The sequence below is a fragment of the Calonectris borealis genome, chromosome 25, assembly GCF_964195595.1.
Source record: "Calonectris borealis chromosome 25, bCalBor7.hap1.2, whole genome shotgun sequence".
Lineage (NCBI taxonomy): Eukaryota > Metazoa > Chordata > Aves > Procellariiformes > Procellariidae > Calonectris > Calonectris borealis.
In genome coordinates this window covers 5,034,173-5,052,693 of record NC_134336.1, presented here as the reverse complement: position 1 = coordinate 5,052,693, position 18,521 = coordinate 5,034,173, and the positions used below count along the sequence as shown (strand labels likewise).

General features: G+C 46.6%; 1 protein-coding gene across 11 annotated transcripts in view; it reads right to left on the bottom strand.

Moving 5' to 3' along the window:
• The window catches only part of PHACTR4 (phosphatase and actin regulator 4), a 91,264-nt gene that overhangs the window by 14,333 nt on the left and 58,410 nt on the right, over window positions 1–18,521 (bottom strand). For all 11 annotated transcript variants that reach the window (XM_075173558.1, XM_075173557.1, XM_075173559.1 and 8 more), the window contains 2 exons: window positions 3,372–3,548; window positions 2,851–2,931 (listed from right to left, as the gene is read on the bottom strand). In XM_075173558.1, coding sequence (XP_075029659.1) covers window positions 2,851–2,931; window positions 3,372–3,548 — 258 coding nt within the window. The remainder of the gene's footprint in view (window positions 1–2,850; window positions 2,932–3,371; window positions 3,549–18,521) is intronic.

Sequence of the window (18,521 nt, the reverse complement as noted above, 5' to 3'; positions counted from 1 at the left end):
GCATTTAAGATTAGTACGCCCAATGCTGCGCCTCAGCCCAAGGAAGTTGCAATGACAGGTAAAAACCTCCAGCACCTTCTGTATCTATCCACCATTATAGAGCATTCAGAAATTCTCTGCTGCAAGACAAAATCCAACACTAGCCAAGTAATCTGCTGGACACGCAATAATAGATTTTGAGAAAGTCTTAAAATTAGTTGAAGCACCTCTATTTTCCTTCTTCCAAACTCTACCCTGAATTTGGCACAAAAGTCACTGCTCTACCCCAAACATCCCGCAGCAAGGCACATTTCCTCACTTTTTTACCTTTGTTTTAATCATTTGTAATGATACATTTCCAGAATCTGATGTAGTTCACTTGGACTATTTCTGGTTTTACAGATGGAGTTTCCCAAATGTTAGAAGCAAGACCTCTTTTGGAAAAAAAACATCCTCTTTTCAGCCTGTGCTTTTGAGAGCACTGAAAGCCTTAGTCACAATGAGGAAATACTCAACCATTCTCTGCCTCTGTCATTGCCCTGACAGGACAAACTCTTCATAATATTATTCCCAAAATCAGACTTAGCATCCACTCTAACGGGGGGCATTGCCCATTTTGACTGCTTTCCAACTCGAGAAAACTTGAATAGACACATCACCAATTTGATTAAAAACCCTTAGCATTTTCAGGTTACCATCTCTCAAGCAACTGCAGTGTACGGCATCATGGGCCCCCCAGGTGTCAGACCCCAGCATGCTCTGTTGCTCTGATTTTTGATGATTTATTCCACTGCCCTCTTCACCCCTCCTCTCCCCCCCAAGGTATTACCTCCCCTTCCCTAACCTGGTGTTATTTAGAAACTGAAAGCAAAGGTGCCAAGAAGCCAAAAGCTCCCCAGGCTCTCTTTTCTGCAAAAGACAGCCTTGGTTCCTGAGAGGAGATGGAAGACAGCTCTGCCTCGCTTGCTTAGCTGCCTTCCCTGAAATGCAGGAAGTACAAACAGCAGCAAGAGGGAGTTTCCTCCCCAGCCAGGGCTGAAACTCAAGAGATGAGCCGGAGCTTTTTATAGCAGCAATTGCCTCTGGCTAGCCGAAGTTCTCAGCAAGGGAGACAGGAACAGTACGATCTAGCTTTCCTTACCATTCAAACCTTGCATGCCCTTCTCTGGCTGGGAGCTGCAGCATGTGCAGAACGCTCCTGATGGCCTTCTCACACCACCTTACCCTCGACTTCAGTTCCAGTGACCTCCTTCAAGGTCAAGACAGTCCAACGCTATCTTCTTTCCTTACTGTGAGCCCAGCACAACCTGCTGACCACCAGCCCAGAGAGCAGCAGGGCCTCCTCTCCCAGCTGCACTGGGTTTGAAAGTCTCTGCTATACCTCTTCCCTACCTCCTTGCTCACTCGTCTCAAAGGGTTTCCAGCATTTTTTCCCCTAAGAACTTGCCTAAGAAAGTTAACTGACCTTGTAAGAGCAGTGTTAAAATTGCAAGCAAACACAATAACCTACCACCACCATCTTATGACCGCCCAAGTGTCTTAAACTCATAGAAGACATTAAGATACGCACTTTCCAGTCTAACCCTCCCGACAATACTGACTGCCCCCTCGTACCTTGGGTTTGCACTTTGTCCAGATTATAGCCATCTTCTGCTTCTTAAGCCAGATCAGATGACTCGAAGCAGAAAATAATTCCATCTCTTAGCCAGGCTTCTGTCACACCCTTACAGTTCGGAAGATGTCTCCTCTGTCATTTCTGGTTGGAAGTTTGTCACCCAAAGCCTTTGATCTCTCAACCACAGTTTCATCCTGTGACCTCATACACTTTTGTACCCCAGTGAACTCTTCCTCCAGCCCAGCATTTACACCCTCGGGTAGTTGTAGATGGCTTTCATTACAGTGTGGCTGCAAACAACCATGTTAAGACTTTTCCTCTCAGTTTTGCTTTCAGTGGTTTGGTCTGAAAACCACTTTTTCACCTCCACTTTTCCACTTTGCATCTGTCTTAGAAGCAGCCTGAAATTTGCATTAGGTTAAGTCTGCCTCTGCAGTACGTCTTTTGAGGTGCACCTACACATTGCTCTAAGCCAAAGACCACGCTGCCACCCAGACAGGCTGGCTGATCTCCCACCACATGTCCCTGCCCCCTCCCTTGCACCCACATCACCCAACACGCAGCCAGGTGAGTAGATGGTGAACTGATCTGCATGAAAATTCATTTTAGCAGGATGGCCCCAACTTAGAGACATCAGGGATGACAGAAAAGGGGAGAAGACTTCTTTGACAGCAGGGCAAGCTTCAATAAGCTTAGCCATGACTAACTATGACACCATACCATGAAGCATCTCGTCTATAACCCTTTGAGGAAATGCCCTTACCCAGGCAGCTCAAAAGTCATCAGTTGGTTTCTTTTTCCACGCCTAAGGCCTTCGAGCCTGAGCTCCGAGGTTAGAGTGCAGTCTGGAGTGTGACCAGAACAAGCCGGAGATGGTGAGCGCAAGTGTGATGGAGGAGCTTAGCAGGACAAGACGAGGCGGCTGGAGCGGGACACGTACAAGAGGGACAGGATAGGAAGTGACACACAGAAGACCCCTTCCCTTCCCGCTGGCAGCAGGCAGGAAGATGTCCAAGACAGGCATCGCGCTTTCTTAGCAACATCTTCCTAACTGACCAGGCTGCCTTCCTCGTCAGGTGCAAAAGTCAGACGAGAGAGCATATTGAGAAGGGCAAGACAAACAGACAGGAACCACATTAGCAAAGAGCCATCAAATTTGTCTCCCAAAAAAGAACGGCTGCAAGGGTGAGGTTTTGCTAGAGGAAGATCAGCTACACAGAACACAGACAGGAGGAGAAGTTCATTTGCAGACTCACCCTGCTCAGGGTCTTCCAACAGAACCCCTCTTTTTACCAGCTCCTCTCTTGGCTTGCGCATAGAAATCTTTCGTTCTAAAACTGATATTAAATTGAAAAAAAGCACTCAGAAAACAGGGTAAGCTCTAAGTTCAAGATACTTTTTTAAAGGGATCCTCTGGAGGAAATAAAAGGGCTTCAAATTTCACTGTTTTTGCGTGGATTAAGAGGAGGGAGGAGGGACTGCACGTTCAGGCCTGCACTTCACACTAGATTGGTGATCGTGGAGCAAACCCTCCCTCCCCACAGCTGCTTGGGGAGGTTCCTTGCAAGAAAGGAATTTGTTTGTCTGAAACTACTGCTCCATGGCAAGGTGTCTCTGGAGAGATTGCAGGTGCCAGCCCGTCGCCAAAGTCACATTTTGGTTCTTACGCGTGTCAGCAACTCAGGCTTGTGACAGCAAGCCCCTCTCACTAGCCAGATGGCTAATGGTAGGTTTCCCAAGTGGAGGAAGGGACTCCCACCCACCCCGATTACTCTACCTTCCGAAGTCTCCTTAAATTTGTCACTGCTTTTCTTTTTCCTCCACTTCCAGGGTTTGAAGATCTTGCCAAAGCTTGAGAACTTGCTTTTCCTCTTTGTAGGAGGTGTGGTGTCACCCGACTCCAAAACATCTACCCCCATGCCGGCATCAGTCGGGGGGTGATCCACCTCTTCGGCTGCACAGAAAAGAATAAAGAAGTTACCTTTGTGCTGCAGATAACAGCTGCCATCTCCCACCAGCCTGCCCCTTGCACACTGGGAAACGGTGGTGCACGTTCATGCAAAGAAGGTAGCAAGACTCCATGCCTTCACGTAACCCGTCAGCGTTTCGCGTTAGCTTGGGGAGACAAGAGTGGGGTTTCCAATGTTAACAGTGCAAAGGGTGACCGATACGAGGCTTTCTAATGAAACAAGGATTAGTTTAAATTTGCAGCGTCACAGCTTCACCCAAGGAACACAAATCATTTTGCTGCAGTTTCTCATCTTCAGCTGGAAGCAACTGGTGCTAGACACAAGTAATTACATGAACACAAATACCTTCCAGACTCCAGAGCTGACTTTCATGACTGTCTACACACACTGAAATTACCAGACCCATTACAACAGCTGTATGTGCTAGAACTTAGCCTCTCTGATTCTTCCCTCTATAAATAAGGCCAGCAACGCTGGCCAAGAGCAACAACTACACAGGAAAGCAACACAATACAGGCCTGCGCTCCACCTACTGTACTCGAAGTCTCTGGAGAACAACACAAGAAGGACATGGAGGCGGGAAGGGACACGCAGAAAACCCCCAATTTGCTGCAACAAAAAAGCTCATAAAGAAACAACTTGCAAAGCAGAACCAGAGCACGAAACGTTAAGCTGGTGACTGTCAATTCTGGCTTGCCTGATGTTGCTGTTTTCTGGGTATTTGATGAAACATAAGGGAACACTTACAATCAGCAGAATCTAGCAATGCCTGCAAAAAAAAGAAAAATCAGAGTGCACACAACCTAAGTGAAGCCAGCTGGTGGCCTGTTGCATGGTCTTAATTTACAGACTGATAATCTCTTGACTTCAGCACTGGAAAAGTCAGGAGCACCCAAGCTGCGTCGCAGAACTCTGAAAACACGCAATATCGAGAACAGAGCCCCGAGACTTCCTAGAGTCCTACGATGCAGTCCTGCCAAGCACCGCATACCGCAGGCTGAGGTGCCGTGTTACAAATTGCACTTGCGCGTCTTATTTTTGAGCCTCTAAGTCAAATGTTCTGGAGTTTGCAAGCCTCCTGGGATCACAAAAGACCTTTTAGTCAACTTCAGACAAGCCTGTATGACGTGCCTGCAGAAAAGACAATACCCCCTAGGCCACGCAGAAAGTTCAGCCAAGAATCCCATCTCCTGAGGCTAAGAGATTGGGAAAGGAATTTTAGGGGAAAGCCATTTTGCACATAGGACAAAGAGCTAATAACGATTCTGCTATATCCTACGCCTATCCACCAAGGATACAGACCCAGATGTGAAAAAAGCAGATTCTTGTCAACATGGGGAAGAGCAGATTTAAGACAGGGAAAAAACCAAACAGGAAAAACGGAGCTGTTTGATAGAGCTCTACCTGCAACCCTGTAGTGCTTCCTAGCATGAGATTCCAGACCCCAGGAAGCATCAAGCACGGGGAGCCCCAGCCACGGCCACGAGCAGCCTCAGGCCGGCTGGGCTGGGGACAGGCTGTCACTGCGCAACACAGGACAGGCAGACCCCAGGTTTTCAGTCCGAGCGCAAATGAACTGGAAGATCACTGAATAAGAGGGACGAGAAGAGCAAAAAAGACCATGCTAGAGGCACACGGGAAACCTGGGAGTATTTCAGTAGGAGGGTCTAGATCACATGCAAAGAGCGCAGTCTTTAACCAAATGACTGAGGAAGAGGAAAGCCAGTCCAGGACTCCGGTTTACCGAGAGGCTGGAGTGGCAAGGAAGTGCCACTGTGCTAATCAGCAGGAAAAAAAAGGCTTTTCAAAGCTAATTGTGGCCATTTCAGGCTTTACCTAAAATGCATGACCCTTCCAGCTCTGTACAAGTTTCTCCCCTCTCACTCGCGGGACTCCAGATTTCATACAGTGGTGGTTGATGGGGTTTTTCTGTTTGGTTGTTGGTTGTATTTTTTTTTTTGTTTTAAATCAGCCCCCTAACAGAAAGCTCACTCAGAACCAGTGAAAAGCTGATGCCAGCCAACGTTTATTTGAAAAAGCAAGATTAATTCAGCATCTGAGCTGCTTCTTAAAAAAAAAAAAAATCTGGCTTCATAACAGGAGAGAAATTGGGTGGAAAGTAAGATACAAGATGTCAGCACTGATCTGTGATTTTCTGTGGCTCTATTCTGTGATTTTCTGCCGGGAGGGAGGGTGGATGGGTGGAAGTGGGGACAAAAAAAATGGCATTTCAAGCTCCCAGAAACCCAAGAGGAATTGTCTGGATGTTTAGAGGCACTTTCTTCAGAGACTAGAACATTAGCCCTGGAGTTGTACATGTAATTTTAAAAAGCAGTATTCACTTTGTTCAATACAGCGTTCCCAAAGTTCACCAGGCAGGCAAGACTGCTTGCCAGGCACAAGCTGCGGACTGAATTTGGATCCCAAGTGCCACGCAAAGGCATTTCCCTCACCTTTCCAAGGAGCAGTAACAGCGCTGAAGGCAGTCGTACCAAGCTCACTTCGTATATATCCCTTCCCTGAATTGCTCTTAGGAATGTAACTTATGTGCTGTCTGCCACCCAAGGCGTCAGAGTGCTGCACTAAGCAAAATAAGTTATTAAAAGAAAACTTAACCATCAGGTCCACAGATTAATGAACGGAGACCTCAACAAGCTGTGATGTCTCCATTTCCAATTAGAGGGAGAACGACAAGCATTCCCCTGCCACGGTCACCTCCGAGCAGCTAGGGAGGAACAGTGGACATGAAAGGATGAGCCGAAACTGCAGGAGACACGTGATATCCCCAAAGCGGGAGCAGCTAAAAGCAGGGAGGGTGGGGGAGAGCCCACATGCGAGTTTTAGTCCAGGCGGAAGAACCTCTTTCAGCAGCTTCTGCAGTCCAGGTCTGGCTGTCAAATCAAATACCATCTCAGGGTGGAGTTTCACACCAGGTGCCTGACTGCTATTAATTGCAATCATGCAGGTTAATACAAAAGCCAGGTTTCACAATGACATTCAGCATCGATATCGAATAACTCAGTTCTTGCTTCTCTGCCATGCTACTCCATCAGCCATGCTATCAACGGCTTGTAGGCTTGTGCCGTGCATCAGGTCTTGTCCAACATGAAAACACCCGGTTTTGCTGGTTTATAATCAGTTCTGTGTCTAAAAACAGCCACGCAAGAGGGGGAGATAGGCACACCATGTACCCCTTCATAGCATAAAACCACAGTCCAAATGATTTTCACCATCCCTTTTGCTCTGTGTAGAATAAAACTCGATACACATTAAACAGTGTGAAAATCCCGAGACCGCTACAGCCCACCGGGTGATACCGATGCCATGAAAGCAATTTCCCTCCCCGGTACAAAATGGGATTCATTCTGTCCAGTTCTGCAGCACAGGCTGCTCACAGGAGAGCTTGTAATGCCCTTCCACAGCACTCTTCCTTTTATCATCCATAATTACCACCCGGACATAGACATTTAAAACAGTCTGTTGTGATGCAATTATGAATTACATTTACTGCTAATTAGCAGGTGGATCAGCAGCTGTAGGTGTGCTTTACTGATCTGTATTTCAAATAGCCTCATTGTTCAGTGATTGTTCACATTAGATAGGGCTCATACTCCCTCAGAAAAGGACCTTCCCTTCCATTCACAACCCATTTCCAGCTCAAATTTCCATGAAATGGTGCAGAGAGGACATTTCTTGCCCGAGCTGCCTTCACTGTGAAGGGAGCCTCGGCAAGGTGGATTCTCTGTGCCTCCTCTTGCTCTGCTCTACAAGGTACAGGAGGGTCCCTAAGCCGCTTTGCAATGCAAGGCAGAAACCCCTCCTTATCCGAGTCATGCACTGGGAAACTGTTAAGGAACCACAGCGCAGTGCTTGGGGAAAGAAACGGGGCAAAAAGAGACAAACTGGACTTCAAGTGAAGGGTGAGAAGCCTCAGGAAGCTGATGCCCTCGCCCGACCCAGCCCTTGCTCAGCACCACGGCTGGTTACCTGCATGGCAGGTCTGTGTCTAAGAGATCAGCCTCACCTTCTTCACTGCGGTCCCAGGCTGGAAAACTCATTTAAAGTTTATGAATAAGGTTAAATGAGGTCATGCAGGTGATCCCAGGGGAGTCCTCATTAGAAGGTCAAGAGCTTTCCAATAAGCAGGTCCCTAAGGTGCCCCCATGCCAAAGCACAGCCTTGTTTAACCTTTCTGCAAGAACTACACGAAGTACCCACTTCAGAAAAGCGACCCTGAAGCAGGGAGAGCCCCACAGAGCCCACCCCGACACCAGCACGCCATGCCTAACGCACTGCCCCGGTTAAGAAAAGCTCCAGAATAAAACATCTACTGCAACTTCTGCACATTGCCCCAGGCAAGCGTGGGTGCTTCTCCTCGAGATGATGTCCTGGAGCGCTCAACCTGCCATGCCTCGGACAGACCCCCGCGGCCCAGCTGGTCTGGGGAGGGAGTTGTGCCCTGGCTGCTATCTCCCAGCTACCAGAGCCCGCTGCCATTTCAGATCTTCTCTCTGAAACACTTAACATGCCCTGATCCTGTTCCATCAAAACAAGCAGGTGAATTTGAGCTGTTTAAACAGCAGATTTGTGTTAACTCAAAATGTTTAGACTGAAATAGTCTAGGGAAACGTCACAAAATTGGCACAGCCTGGAGACACAAGAAGGCAGAAAGCTCCAGCAGTGCCAAGCAGCTAGGGATGCGATTCTCCATCAGCAGGCCTGGCCAGCTGGTCTTTCAAACCCTCCCCCTGCAGATTGCTACACACATTTACACTCAAGTCTTGCCGTTAAAATGCAGGCGGAAAAAAGCTCTTAGCCCACTGTACCTTGTATTAGGTGCAAACTGTTGTGCAAGAACATGGGTGGTGTTGAGCTACTGCTGTAACGTTTTTTTCCAGAGAAGAGAAACCATTTCAGTGGAAGAAGCTGGAGACTCGCAGTTGGTCTTCAAGCTCATCACTCAGTCAGCAAGTGGCTGCTCCCAAAGCTTTTGTCAGGCTTGGGGCACCCATTCCTATTAAAGATGGTAAAGCTTTCACTTCTACCACTGCTCTCAATGGGTCAAACCAGCAGAGCCAGGATCCGTGGGGTCAATTAAAAATATCACACGTATTCACACCATTGCCATGCACACGGGACACTCACAACAGCAAGCAGCTATCTAGCTGACCTTTAGGAAATACCAACGTATAAATGTAATGGTTTAATGGTCATACCGTGGTCTAAGGGAGGAAAAGCCATTACGTGAGCAAATACAGTTAACCCCCATCTTCAGAGATCAAGCCCCAGAATACCCTTTCATACAGCAAAAGGCACAGTAGAGATTTCAGGTACCAACACGAATAAACAAAAAGCCTTTCCTGCATTAAGGACCACCTCTCATAGGGGAGATACCTGCAACAGTACATGAGATAGCGGCACCTTTGAGGCACATAATTTAAAAAAAAAATTTAAACCCAAGCTGCATCTAGTGTAGGTCATTACAGAATTAGTCCTGGTGAATTTTTAAACCATTTTAACTCAGGCCACACACCATCAAAAGCCAGCATGGCTGTGGAGAAGTTTATTTTGTTTTTAACTGGCACACCATTACATAAGCTAAAAATCACTTCAAGATCCAAGTTACAGACCCTAACAAAACAAGACTGAAGGCTGTGAAGAAATCAAAGAATTGCATCCCAGATGCCGACAGTTCATATTATATTGCTATATGCCTGGGAGGGAAACTACTGATTTCCAGTGTTCATGAAGAAAACGGCACAATCCTTTAAGGATGAAGAGTCAGTGAGCCCCAGGACAGGACTGCAGACTGAAGCTGTTAGGAAAAGACTGAGAACATGCTGCTTTCCTCCCCGAAATACCTCCGCAGACGTCCAAGAGCTGGTGGAGCAGACTTTAGCTTCAAAAGAAGCTAGATCTCTCCACTGCCTAAAGTACAACAGGCTCTTTACCCCAGTCCTTTTCAGAGATGTTAAGATCTGTTAAATTCTATGTTCATTAAGAGAAATCCTTGCAAAGGAAACAAGAAAGCTCCACTATTTGGCTTTGTAGCAGGACTTGCATAGTGTGTAAATCATGAGCTTGAGCCAGATTCTTTCCATCTGCAAACCAGTTCACCCAGAACCTGATCCATCTCTTATCATAGTAGTTACTACAAGATTTCCACAAATCCCAGCAGTTTCTGTTCACAAGGAGCTCACCAGGCATTTCTGTCTCACTGCCATAGCCTCGAGGCTCACAGACAGACAGAACTGCAGCAGTGAGACTACGCTACAGCAAAAAACAGCATAAACGTTTAGCTGAGAGCTAAAAAGCACTCAGACAAATGAGGCACTTCAATGCCACGCACCAACTCTGAACACTTTTGCTTAATCACCTCTATTTTCCTAAGTTACACATGCACCCAAAATTCTGCTACCACAAGCCCAAAAGGTGCATCAGGAACTTTTGCTGAGAACGTGGCTGCTCATTATACCCCTAACATCACCGAACCTTCCGAAGCGTGTTTTGCAGTACAGCCCGGACCTAAGGCTACAGCGGGACCAACTGCCTCGCAACACCGAGCCTGCGCGGGATCCTCGCTGGCTAACGCTGTGGGACTGCAACAAACCTTCCGTTGCCAAAACAGTGTTGATGTACAGGCTAGAGAATAATTCGGCTCCCTCGTCTTCAGCTTTGTTGTGTCGGGCAAGGCAGTTAAGAATCCAAAAAGCTTTCAAGCAAACAGCTACAACTCAAAAAGCAAACAAAGACTCTTTTGAGGGAAATGCTGTTAAGGTTAAAGTATCAAAAAAGCACTTCAGGTAAATGTTTCTAGCTTCCTATAACAGCTTTAAAACCTTCATGTGCATTTCCTGAATGGTCCAGGGAAGACGTGAATCCTGACCTTAAAGCAATAAAAGACTGTGGTCACAAAACAGCCTCAAATAGTCCCAGCCCTTGGCTTCCCTGTCTTTTGTACATTTCTAATCACCATAATCTTCACAACACTGTTCTTTTCAACAGCATCCTGCCAAAGTTAATGCAAGAACCATCTTTTCAAGTTCACAATTTATTCAGTAGGAACTACGCAAGCTGTGCCACGAAAAAAAGACTTCAGATAGCAAATGACCATTTGCGGAAACACCAGGTCTGCTGGCCCCCAGTCTCCGGCAAAGGACAACGTCATTACACCAAGTGAGCCCACTCCCTTGAAAATTACCACCGTCTCTGGTGCTTGATGAGAGAAAGAGCCCAAGACAGAACAGGTCGGCTTCTAACAGCGCATAAGACCAAGGAGAAGATGCTGTTAATCTCCATCGACAGTGCGAAGAAGACTGAAGTTTTACTTCTCCCTTCCACTCTCTCAATACCACTTATTTTTAGCAGCTCTTGAACAAGACTAGCTGGATTGAACTGGGGGTGGGGAAGAGAGAATCACTGGTTTAATCTGAGCCCTAAAAATACGTGGTAGGTTCAAAGTTGTAAAAGTGAAAAAGAATGAAAAAAAAAAATCTGTATCTCTGGGAGCTCTCCATGTGCAAATGTCAAGTGTTTCTCTAAAAATCAGATAATTCCACTTTACAGATGAGAGTAAGCAACGCAGCCCAGACAGCTGACAGCGAGTCGGTATGAGATAAAAGGGAAGGGCACGATGCGTAAAGTCTCCTCTTATAGTCAGCGCGTCGCAGTCCCAGCGCTGGGAACAGCACCTAAGACAGAGACCTGGAAATAACTGACCTACACGCAGTGTTCTGGAAGCAGTGCTACCTCCAGGACTTAAAGCAAGGTTGTATTTGCTACAGCCTGCCAGTTACTCAGACACCTCGCAGAATAGAGAGAGAAAACAAGCGGGAAGATGACCGCCGAGCCCCTTCTCCCCCCAGAACTACTACAGCTGCCCCAAAAAGCTGGGTGTTATCACACCCAAGGAGGCAATTCTGGGCAGCTTTGATCCCGGCAGACTATCGGGGCTGGCTCCTGCCCATTCAGGTGAATTTTACCGCTGTCCAAGCGCTTTGTGAAGCCAATGTCCCTCAACCTGGCCCCGCAAGACAGAGGCTATCCCTAAAAACGGCAGCTCGGAGTCTGTCCAAAGATCAGCAGAACATGTTGCACAGCAATTGCATGTGACATGAGTAAGAGAAAGGAAGGAAATGGAGTTATTTCTCTGGTTTCTCTTCCCAGCTCCCAAGCCGGGCGCAGGTTACACAAGCCCCGCATTCCACTCCTCCGACTCCTCCGTTTCACCTGCAATCCTGCCCTGCCGCAGCCCCAAAGTTTCCTCCGTCTCCCTTGCCCTCCATTACTCACCAAAAGCAGCTGGATTTACCGGTCTCGAGAAGTGCGGCTGCCCCATTAGATTCTTTTCTAAGCAGCTCTCCGGGACGAGGCGGGAGGGGGAGAGAGGAAAAAAAAAAGTCTATCCTGGGAGAGCACTTTAGTCCTTTAAACTGATAAATCCACGCTTCGGACTGGGAGAGAGCCTGGCAAGCGAGGCGGCTGCCAACCCTCAGGCAACGGCACGGGTGTCCGACGGTGCAGCGCAGGTCCTGTTCTCCCCGTACCCCATGGCAGGGCACTTGATTCTCATAAATAGGCGTCCGTGCCAGCTCCCTTCACGCAGGAATGCCTGTCATTCCAGAGCCGAGCTGGCTAGGGCCGAAGCTCAGGAAGGGGAGGAGACAGCCAGCCACGCTCCAGCCACTTAGCTGCATAATCCAAATCATCAACACCCCTCGCTCCTTCCTCGCATCAAGTTTAGGGAGAAGAGAGAAAAGCTGGGAGCGAGGAGAGAGGGAGACCAGGGTGTTTTGCTCAAGGAAGGGCTTGGAGAAACCACGCGCGCCAATGCACGGAGTGGTTTCACCTCCCAAACGGGATCAAGGAGGTAATAGCGTACCTGAGCCTGCAAAATATAAACTAAGGCGGTGATGAATGAGAAAGCGTGGTGCTCTAACTGTAGGAGCTGCACTATCCTGAGAATAAAGGGAATTTCAAAAAGAGTGCCTGAGCCGATATGCATCTAGCCAGACGTATAATAAAAATACAATTTCATAACAATTCCTCTCTCTACTGAAGTTACCAGGAAGAAAGGAGGAGCAGGGAGCGTGTCTTCTCATTTAATTTAAATTTAACAAAGGAAAATTTAAATTTAACAAGGAAAGTAAGAGTTTATTTTTTATTTTGTGTACCACATCTTCATTGTTAAGGTAACAATATCCCCCTCAACATCTGCATCACAATAAGAAAGATCTCCAGAGTTTAAATATGTCCACTTGGATACTTTAATTTTTCATCAAAATTTCTGTTAGGACTTCAGTGAACCTACAGATCATTTCCAACCCCTGTACACCACACTGCAGAGGAGCAGGAAAACCTTTAAACATCCAGAAGCTTAATCTTAACTCAGGGAAAAAGATAAAGCAATTTTCAAAAACATACAGGAATTTGCTGCAGCATCGTACCAGTGACTAATCAGGAACTCGAACCCATCTGACACATCCAGGTTTGTTCGCCCCACTGTAGGAAGGGCGGTAGGAAAAAGCCGTTTTAAACACACTGAGATCTGCCACAGCCCTCAAGGTCCCTGTCCTTGTCAGGCCACCAGCCGCATTACTTCAGCATCGCTGAATATTACTCAGGCAGCCAGGAAGAGTTCAGGACAAGCTCACTACTGCAGCAGTCCCAATAGTAAAAAATCTTCTATTCTGGGAAACAACAAAATCCAAGATTGTCAATTTGGGCTGGTGCAGCTGGGAACAATCAATGCTGCAGATTAGTCAGAACAGACACCCAAAGCGAACGCCTGCTTCACAGCGGCGGAGATCACCGTTCACCGCCGCAGTGGGAGGCAGTTTTGCAGCCAACACACCCCAGAAGAGGGAAGGGGGTACATTTGAAATCTAATAAAACTCCACCTAAGCTACAAACACACCTGGAAGATGTTGATGCTCTTGGTTCCTTCACTAACACACTAGACATGCCATCGGTCAACCTGCAAATCCATTCCTCTCTTCCAAAGCACGGCCGTAAAAACACGGGAGGAAGCAGGACACTCTGCACCTTCTCCGCCTGCACCAGCACCCCGCTTGTCCTTAACCCCTGCCTGCTGAGATGACCACCATCCCCACGGACAGCAAGAGCACGGCAGCAGGAGCAGGTGGAGGAGCAAGGGATCAGCAGCCACGTGGAGGCGGAGGAGCAAATAGCACTCTCCTCCCTCGCGCAGAACATATGGACGTTCCTGAAAGCGTTGCTCTTCTCAGCCTCCCACCACCAGACATCTCTGTGCTCGGAAGAGGAGCCTGCGTTTCTGTCTGATCAGCCACAGCAGTCAGTCTTCCAAGTACTTTTGATTTTCATTGTGGGCAATTAACATACTGATTCACAGGCATGCTCCACCTCATTTAAGACTCTTTGCTTTGAAACAAGAAAAAGCCATTTTAAAGCCATTTAAATACGCTGCCATCTGGCAAAGACCCACAAAGTTCAGAGATAGAGGCTGGAAGACTTCTCCAAGTCTGTAAATCAGCTGTCCAGCTTGGAAGGAGGTCTGGAAAAAATCTCCCTGCATCTGGGAACGCTACAGAATGCTAAACACTGCATCTAGACTTGCCTGACTTCCAAGGAGATTAAAGCCACTGCATTTCATGTTGCATTTGCTGTGAATTAAGAGTGCACAAAGCTCTGCTGCAGAACAGATAACACATGGTAGGTTGTTAAAGCACAGCAGCACAATCATATGCCTGACCCTTTAATTCTACATTAGTAAAACATGAAACATTAGCTTAAATTTCAATGGAAGAGATTTAAACTAATGCATTTGAATTCACAGCGGCTGCAGTCCAAGAGCACGCGCGACAGTTACTCAGGCCCTGCTGCTGCACAGTAACTCACCAGGCTGTGAAGAGACAATCGTGCAATAAAGCACTTTCACATCTCTGTATCGTTGATCAGGCCTTACAAACCATCACAAAGAGAATAACATGACTATTTGGCAAAGGCACTTGTAATGAAGTTTGTACCAGAAGCATTATTTGCTTCCGAAACCCAGGGCTGTGGTGCTCAAGGAGCAAAGAGATACAAATCTGCATTTCCAATTGCAACCTCAAACATCCCTTAGCAGTATTCAGCTGCAACTCTCTCCTCTTTGGGGTAGAACGAGCAAAAACCCCACCAGAAGAGGGATCACAAAATGCAGAGAACAGCAGAAATCCAAACCAAAAGTAACACCAACATCATTATTTTCAAGGTGGACTCCTGGCCAGAATAACCTGCCAGTTCATCCTTCGCTGCCAGCTCTGGAAAGAAAGGTGCAAATTCTGCAGCAGTAGACACAACGTAAAAAAATGTTCTTGTCTCAACTCTAGCCCAAGAACAAAGCGTGAGAGCAGCCATACTTACTGTGCTCCTAAGTAATCCTTTGTTTCACAGCTGGGGAAAAATACGGGACAAGGCAATCTGCCCAAGTTCCCTGCCACCAGCACATGAAGAGCAGAGCACCGACGCCTGGGGTTTAGCACCCCCTCTAGTAAGGTTGCTGCCAACAGCAGTAAGGAGATAAAACCTCAGCCCACATCCAACCGCAAATCTAGGATAAAGGAAAATTCACATTTCAAGGAAGGACAAGTAACAAATGTCCAAAATTCCCATAATAATGCAGAAGGGCCATCTGACATAACAGCAACCAGAAGAAACCAGAGTAAAGCTTTTACTCCTCAGGGACAGGTGACCTTTATGAGAAGGAAAAGCTCGGAATAGCAAAGAGCTTTCCACAGGAAAGCAAAAAGAAATACGGCTGATAGTGCCTTCAATATTTTCTTCTAAAAATGTCGTAACCAAGAAATCCCAGTTACATGAAAACTTTACAGGATTTCAGGAGAATCAGATGGGTAAAACAAAATAAGACGACCGGTTATGGGCAGTAAATGCCCAAGAAGCGGGGTGCATCGCTTTCCTCTGAAGTTTCATTTCCTCTCCATCCAGACCAGCATCCTATTAAAAACCCAGCATTCAAATGTTAATGGTCTGTTTATATACATCGTAAAAGGACCTCTTCTAGATTGTTTCACTTTAAAATCTAATGAAACCCATAATGAGCACAAATATTAGCTCCTCTAATAAAGACACTGTTGTTCACATTTCAATTCACACCAACGTGAAACACCGCATTCATCTGCAGTGACTCAGACATTTACGTTCCATGATTCAGCCACAGGAACATTAAAAAGAACTCCTGGATGAGCCCATCCATGCAGACGGAGCTGTCTATTTAAAACCAGTGATACTGGGCGTTTTCCTTTAGAGCCCATCAGCAAGAGTCAACAGTAGCTACAGGATGTTTAAGGCTCCTTCCTTGCTGGAGATGCACCCACCTGAAATACTAACACAGGCCCATGGCACCATTTTACCAGGAGGATTGGCAGGGAGAAGAAAGAGCGGCAGCACCACGACTCTGGATGCATTTCACCACAATCTGCTTGCTAACAATCCTCAGCAGCTTTGGCAGAACACGGAGGATATGAAAAAAAATATTATATATACATAACAACTCCGGCTACCTACAGAGATAACCATTTCTGGGCTGTGCTCCGAAATGGAGCATGTGGAAGAGTTATTAACTACGACAGCAGACCAAGGGGAAGCAAGTGGGTAGGAAGCCAGGCAGTCAATCTGAAAGGTCACAAGCCAACACAACGTGACGTTCTTCCTTTCTCCTCACACAGTATTAAAAGTCAGCCCGATACCCGGTGTGGAAATGGAAAATGGTTTATTTATAAGCCAGCTGGCATCGCATTGTTTAGGTTCTGTATACTTTGATGAAAGGGCGCTGGTTCAGATGAGCCAGAAAAGTGAGGTAACCGCTCCTAAACCACATGATTTCCTCCATGCTTCCTGCGACATTTCCAAGAGGGAAACTCCTATTTCCCAGAGCATTCCAGTCCCCTCGTCCCCACTAATTAGTCAGCACGGCGATAGTAGCTGCTCAGTCTCAGAAAGCAAAGAGCAACGGGTCTAGCACACCAGGGACTGTCTTGGTGCCACCACCTATGTGCTGGTGGTGGGGAAGGTGAGCAACCCATGTCCCTACAGCAGCCCAGATGTTGACCAGGATGGAGCACAGCTGGAGGAAGAGCATTGCTCTGCCAACGAGCTGACTGACAGCACGTTCAGCCTCACATTTAGGAAGGGAAAATAAAGCTGAGGACATGCTCCTGGAAAGCCTCGTGATCGCAGCGGGTGGCTGGAACACAAGGAATCGCTTAATTGTCACAAGGACTGGGCTAAATAAAATTGCGTAGTAGGTCTTGGGGCCAAGAGGAGCTTAAGGCCAAAATATCCCCCAGTCCTGTTTTCCAGCGGAGGAAGTGTAACTTTCAATGAGAGCACATTTCAGCCAGTACTGAAAACGTATCATCTCCAATGCCTCCTCACCATTCACTATAATTACAACATATGCTAAATATTTTCTTGTTTACTAGTGAGGGAATGCTAAGGAATGTAACCCTGACAAAATTAAAGATTCAGTCACATCTTGGCTAACTTGATCACCGCGGTGATTCATGGCTATGCCATCTTGAAGCAAGGGAACCTCCAAAGCTGACAAACTACTTTTTTGGAGCACCTTGAAGCAGCGTTAAGAGAAACACTGGTCAGAAGCCAAAGGAAGCACAGATATAGGACACATTCCAGCAAAGCATCACGCATCAGCAAAGCATCAGCATATTCCCAACAGTGAAGCACTCGGAGGCAGGATACCCATCTGCCACTTCCAGCTATATTATTAGGAACACATTAAGCAAAAACATGGAGAAGAAAATTGCATTAATTATTCCATTGTTTAGAGAAGAAACAGGCATGGCATTTAGCTTAACTCTTATTTAACCCTCTCCCTCAGCAAAAACTAAGATACTCAGAGAAGAACCTATAAACTAACGTCACCCAAGGCTTCCCATTGCAAAACACTGGAGATAAAGAATGACAACACTAACAGAGCTTCAGCACAAATCAAAATTATATCCCTCTCCTTTCAAACCACTATCTGGCATGTGCTTTTAGGACTGGCACAGCACAAGTATACAGTGCTCTTCCTAAGCGAGCGGCTGCAGTACAGACGTGCTAGACAGTCACATCCTCTGTCTGTGTTCACTACCTTACTGGACAAACCTAAGATTTTACAGCTTTATACAGATATTATCCAAAATAACCGAGTCCTTTGGCAAAGAGGTAAGTCCATCTATGCCACCTATAAAACTGATGGGACAAGCTCTGTTAAGCACTACACTGGAGATTGCAAACGAACAGCAAGAATAGCAGTAAATATTAAACCTCTAAAATAAGATTAAATTGAAATTAAACCTCAGAGGTAGCACTATATTTAACTCTAGAAGCTAGTCTGCAATGTATAGGTCAAGGTCCACAGGCTAGTATCCCTGCTCTGATTCATTAAAAGACTCACGATCCCAAATTTCTCTTCCTACCTCTAACCCTTCAAGACGACAAACTATGTCTTGAGCAGAAAGCCCCTCTGCCCACGTGCTAGCTGAAAAGAAAGGCAGCAAGATTTCTCTGTAAAAGTCTTGTTTCCTCTTTTTAACATTTCACAAAAATCTCAGCAAGTCCACGCGGCTCTTCATATCCGAAGATGAAACTGCAGCAAAACATTTTAGTATTTCCTCGGCCACCCCAAAGGGCTCATTGCAGGCTCGCCACACCAATAAGGCAAATTATCCTTCAACACCTACAGCTCTTCAGTTACATTTTTTCCAAATTACTGCACAAAGCCAGCCAGTGCCAGGGCATCCTACCATCCTTCACTCGCTTGGCTCTGCCCAGGGAGACTTACAAAAGCGCCTTGGTTTAGCTTTTGGGGAACACCCAACTTCCCCACCGCACCTGCTCTGCTTTAATTATTGACTAGGCTAGAAACTCCTTATTAAAATGCAAGGCAAGTTTGGCACGCAATCTCAGCTTCT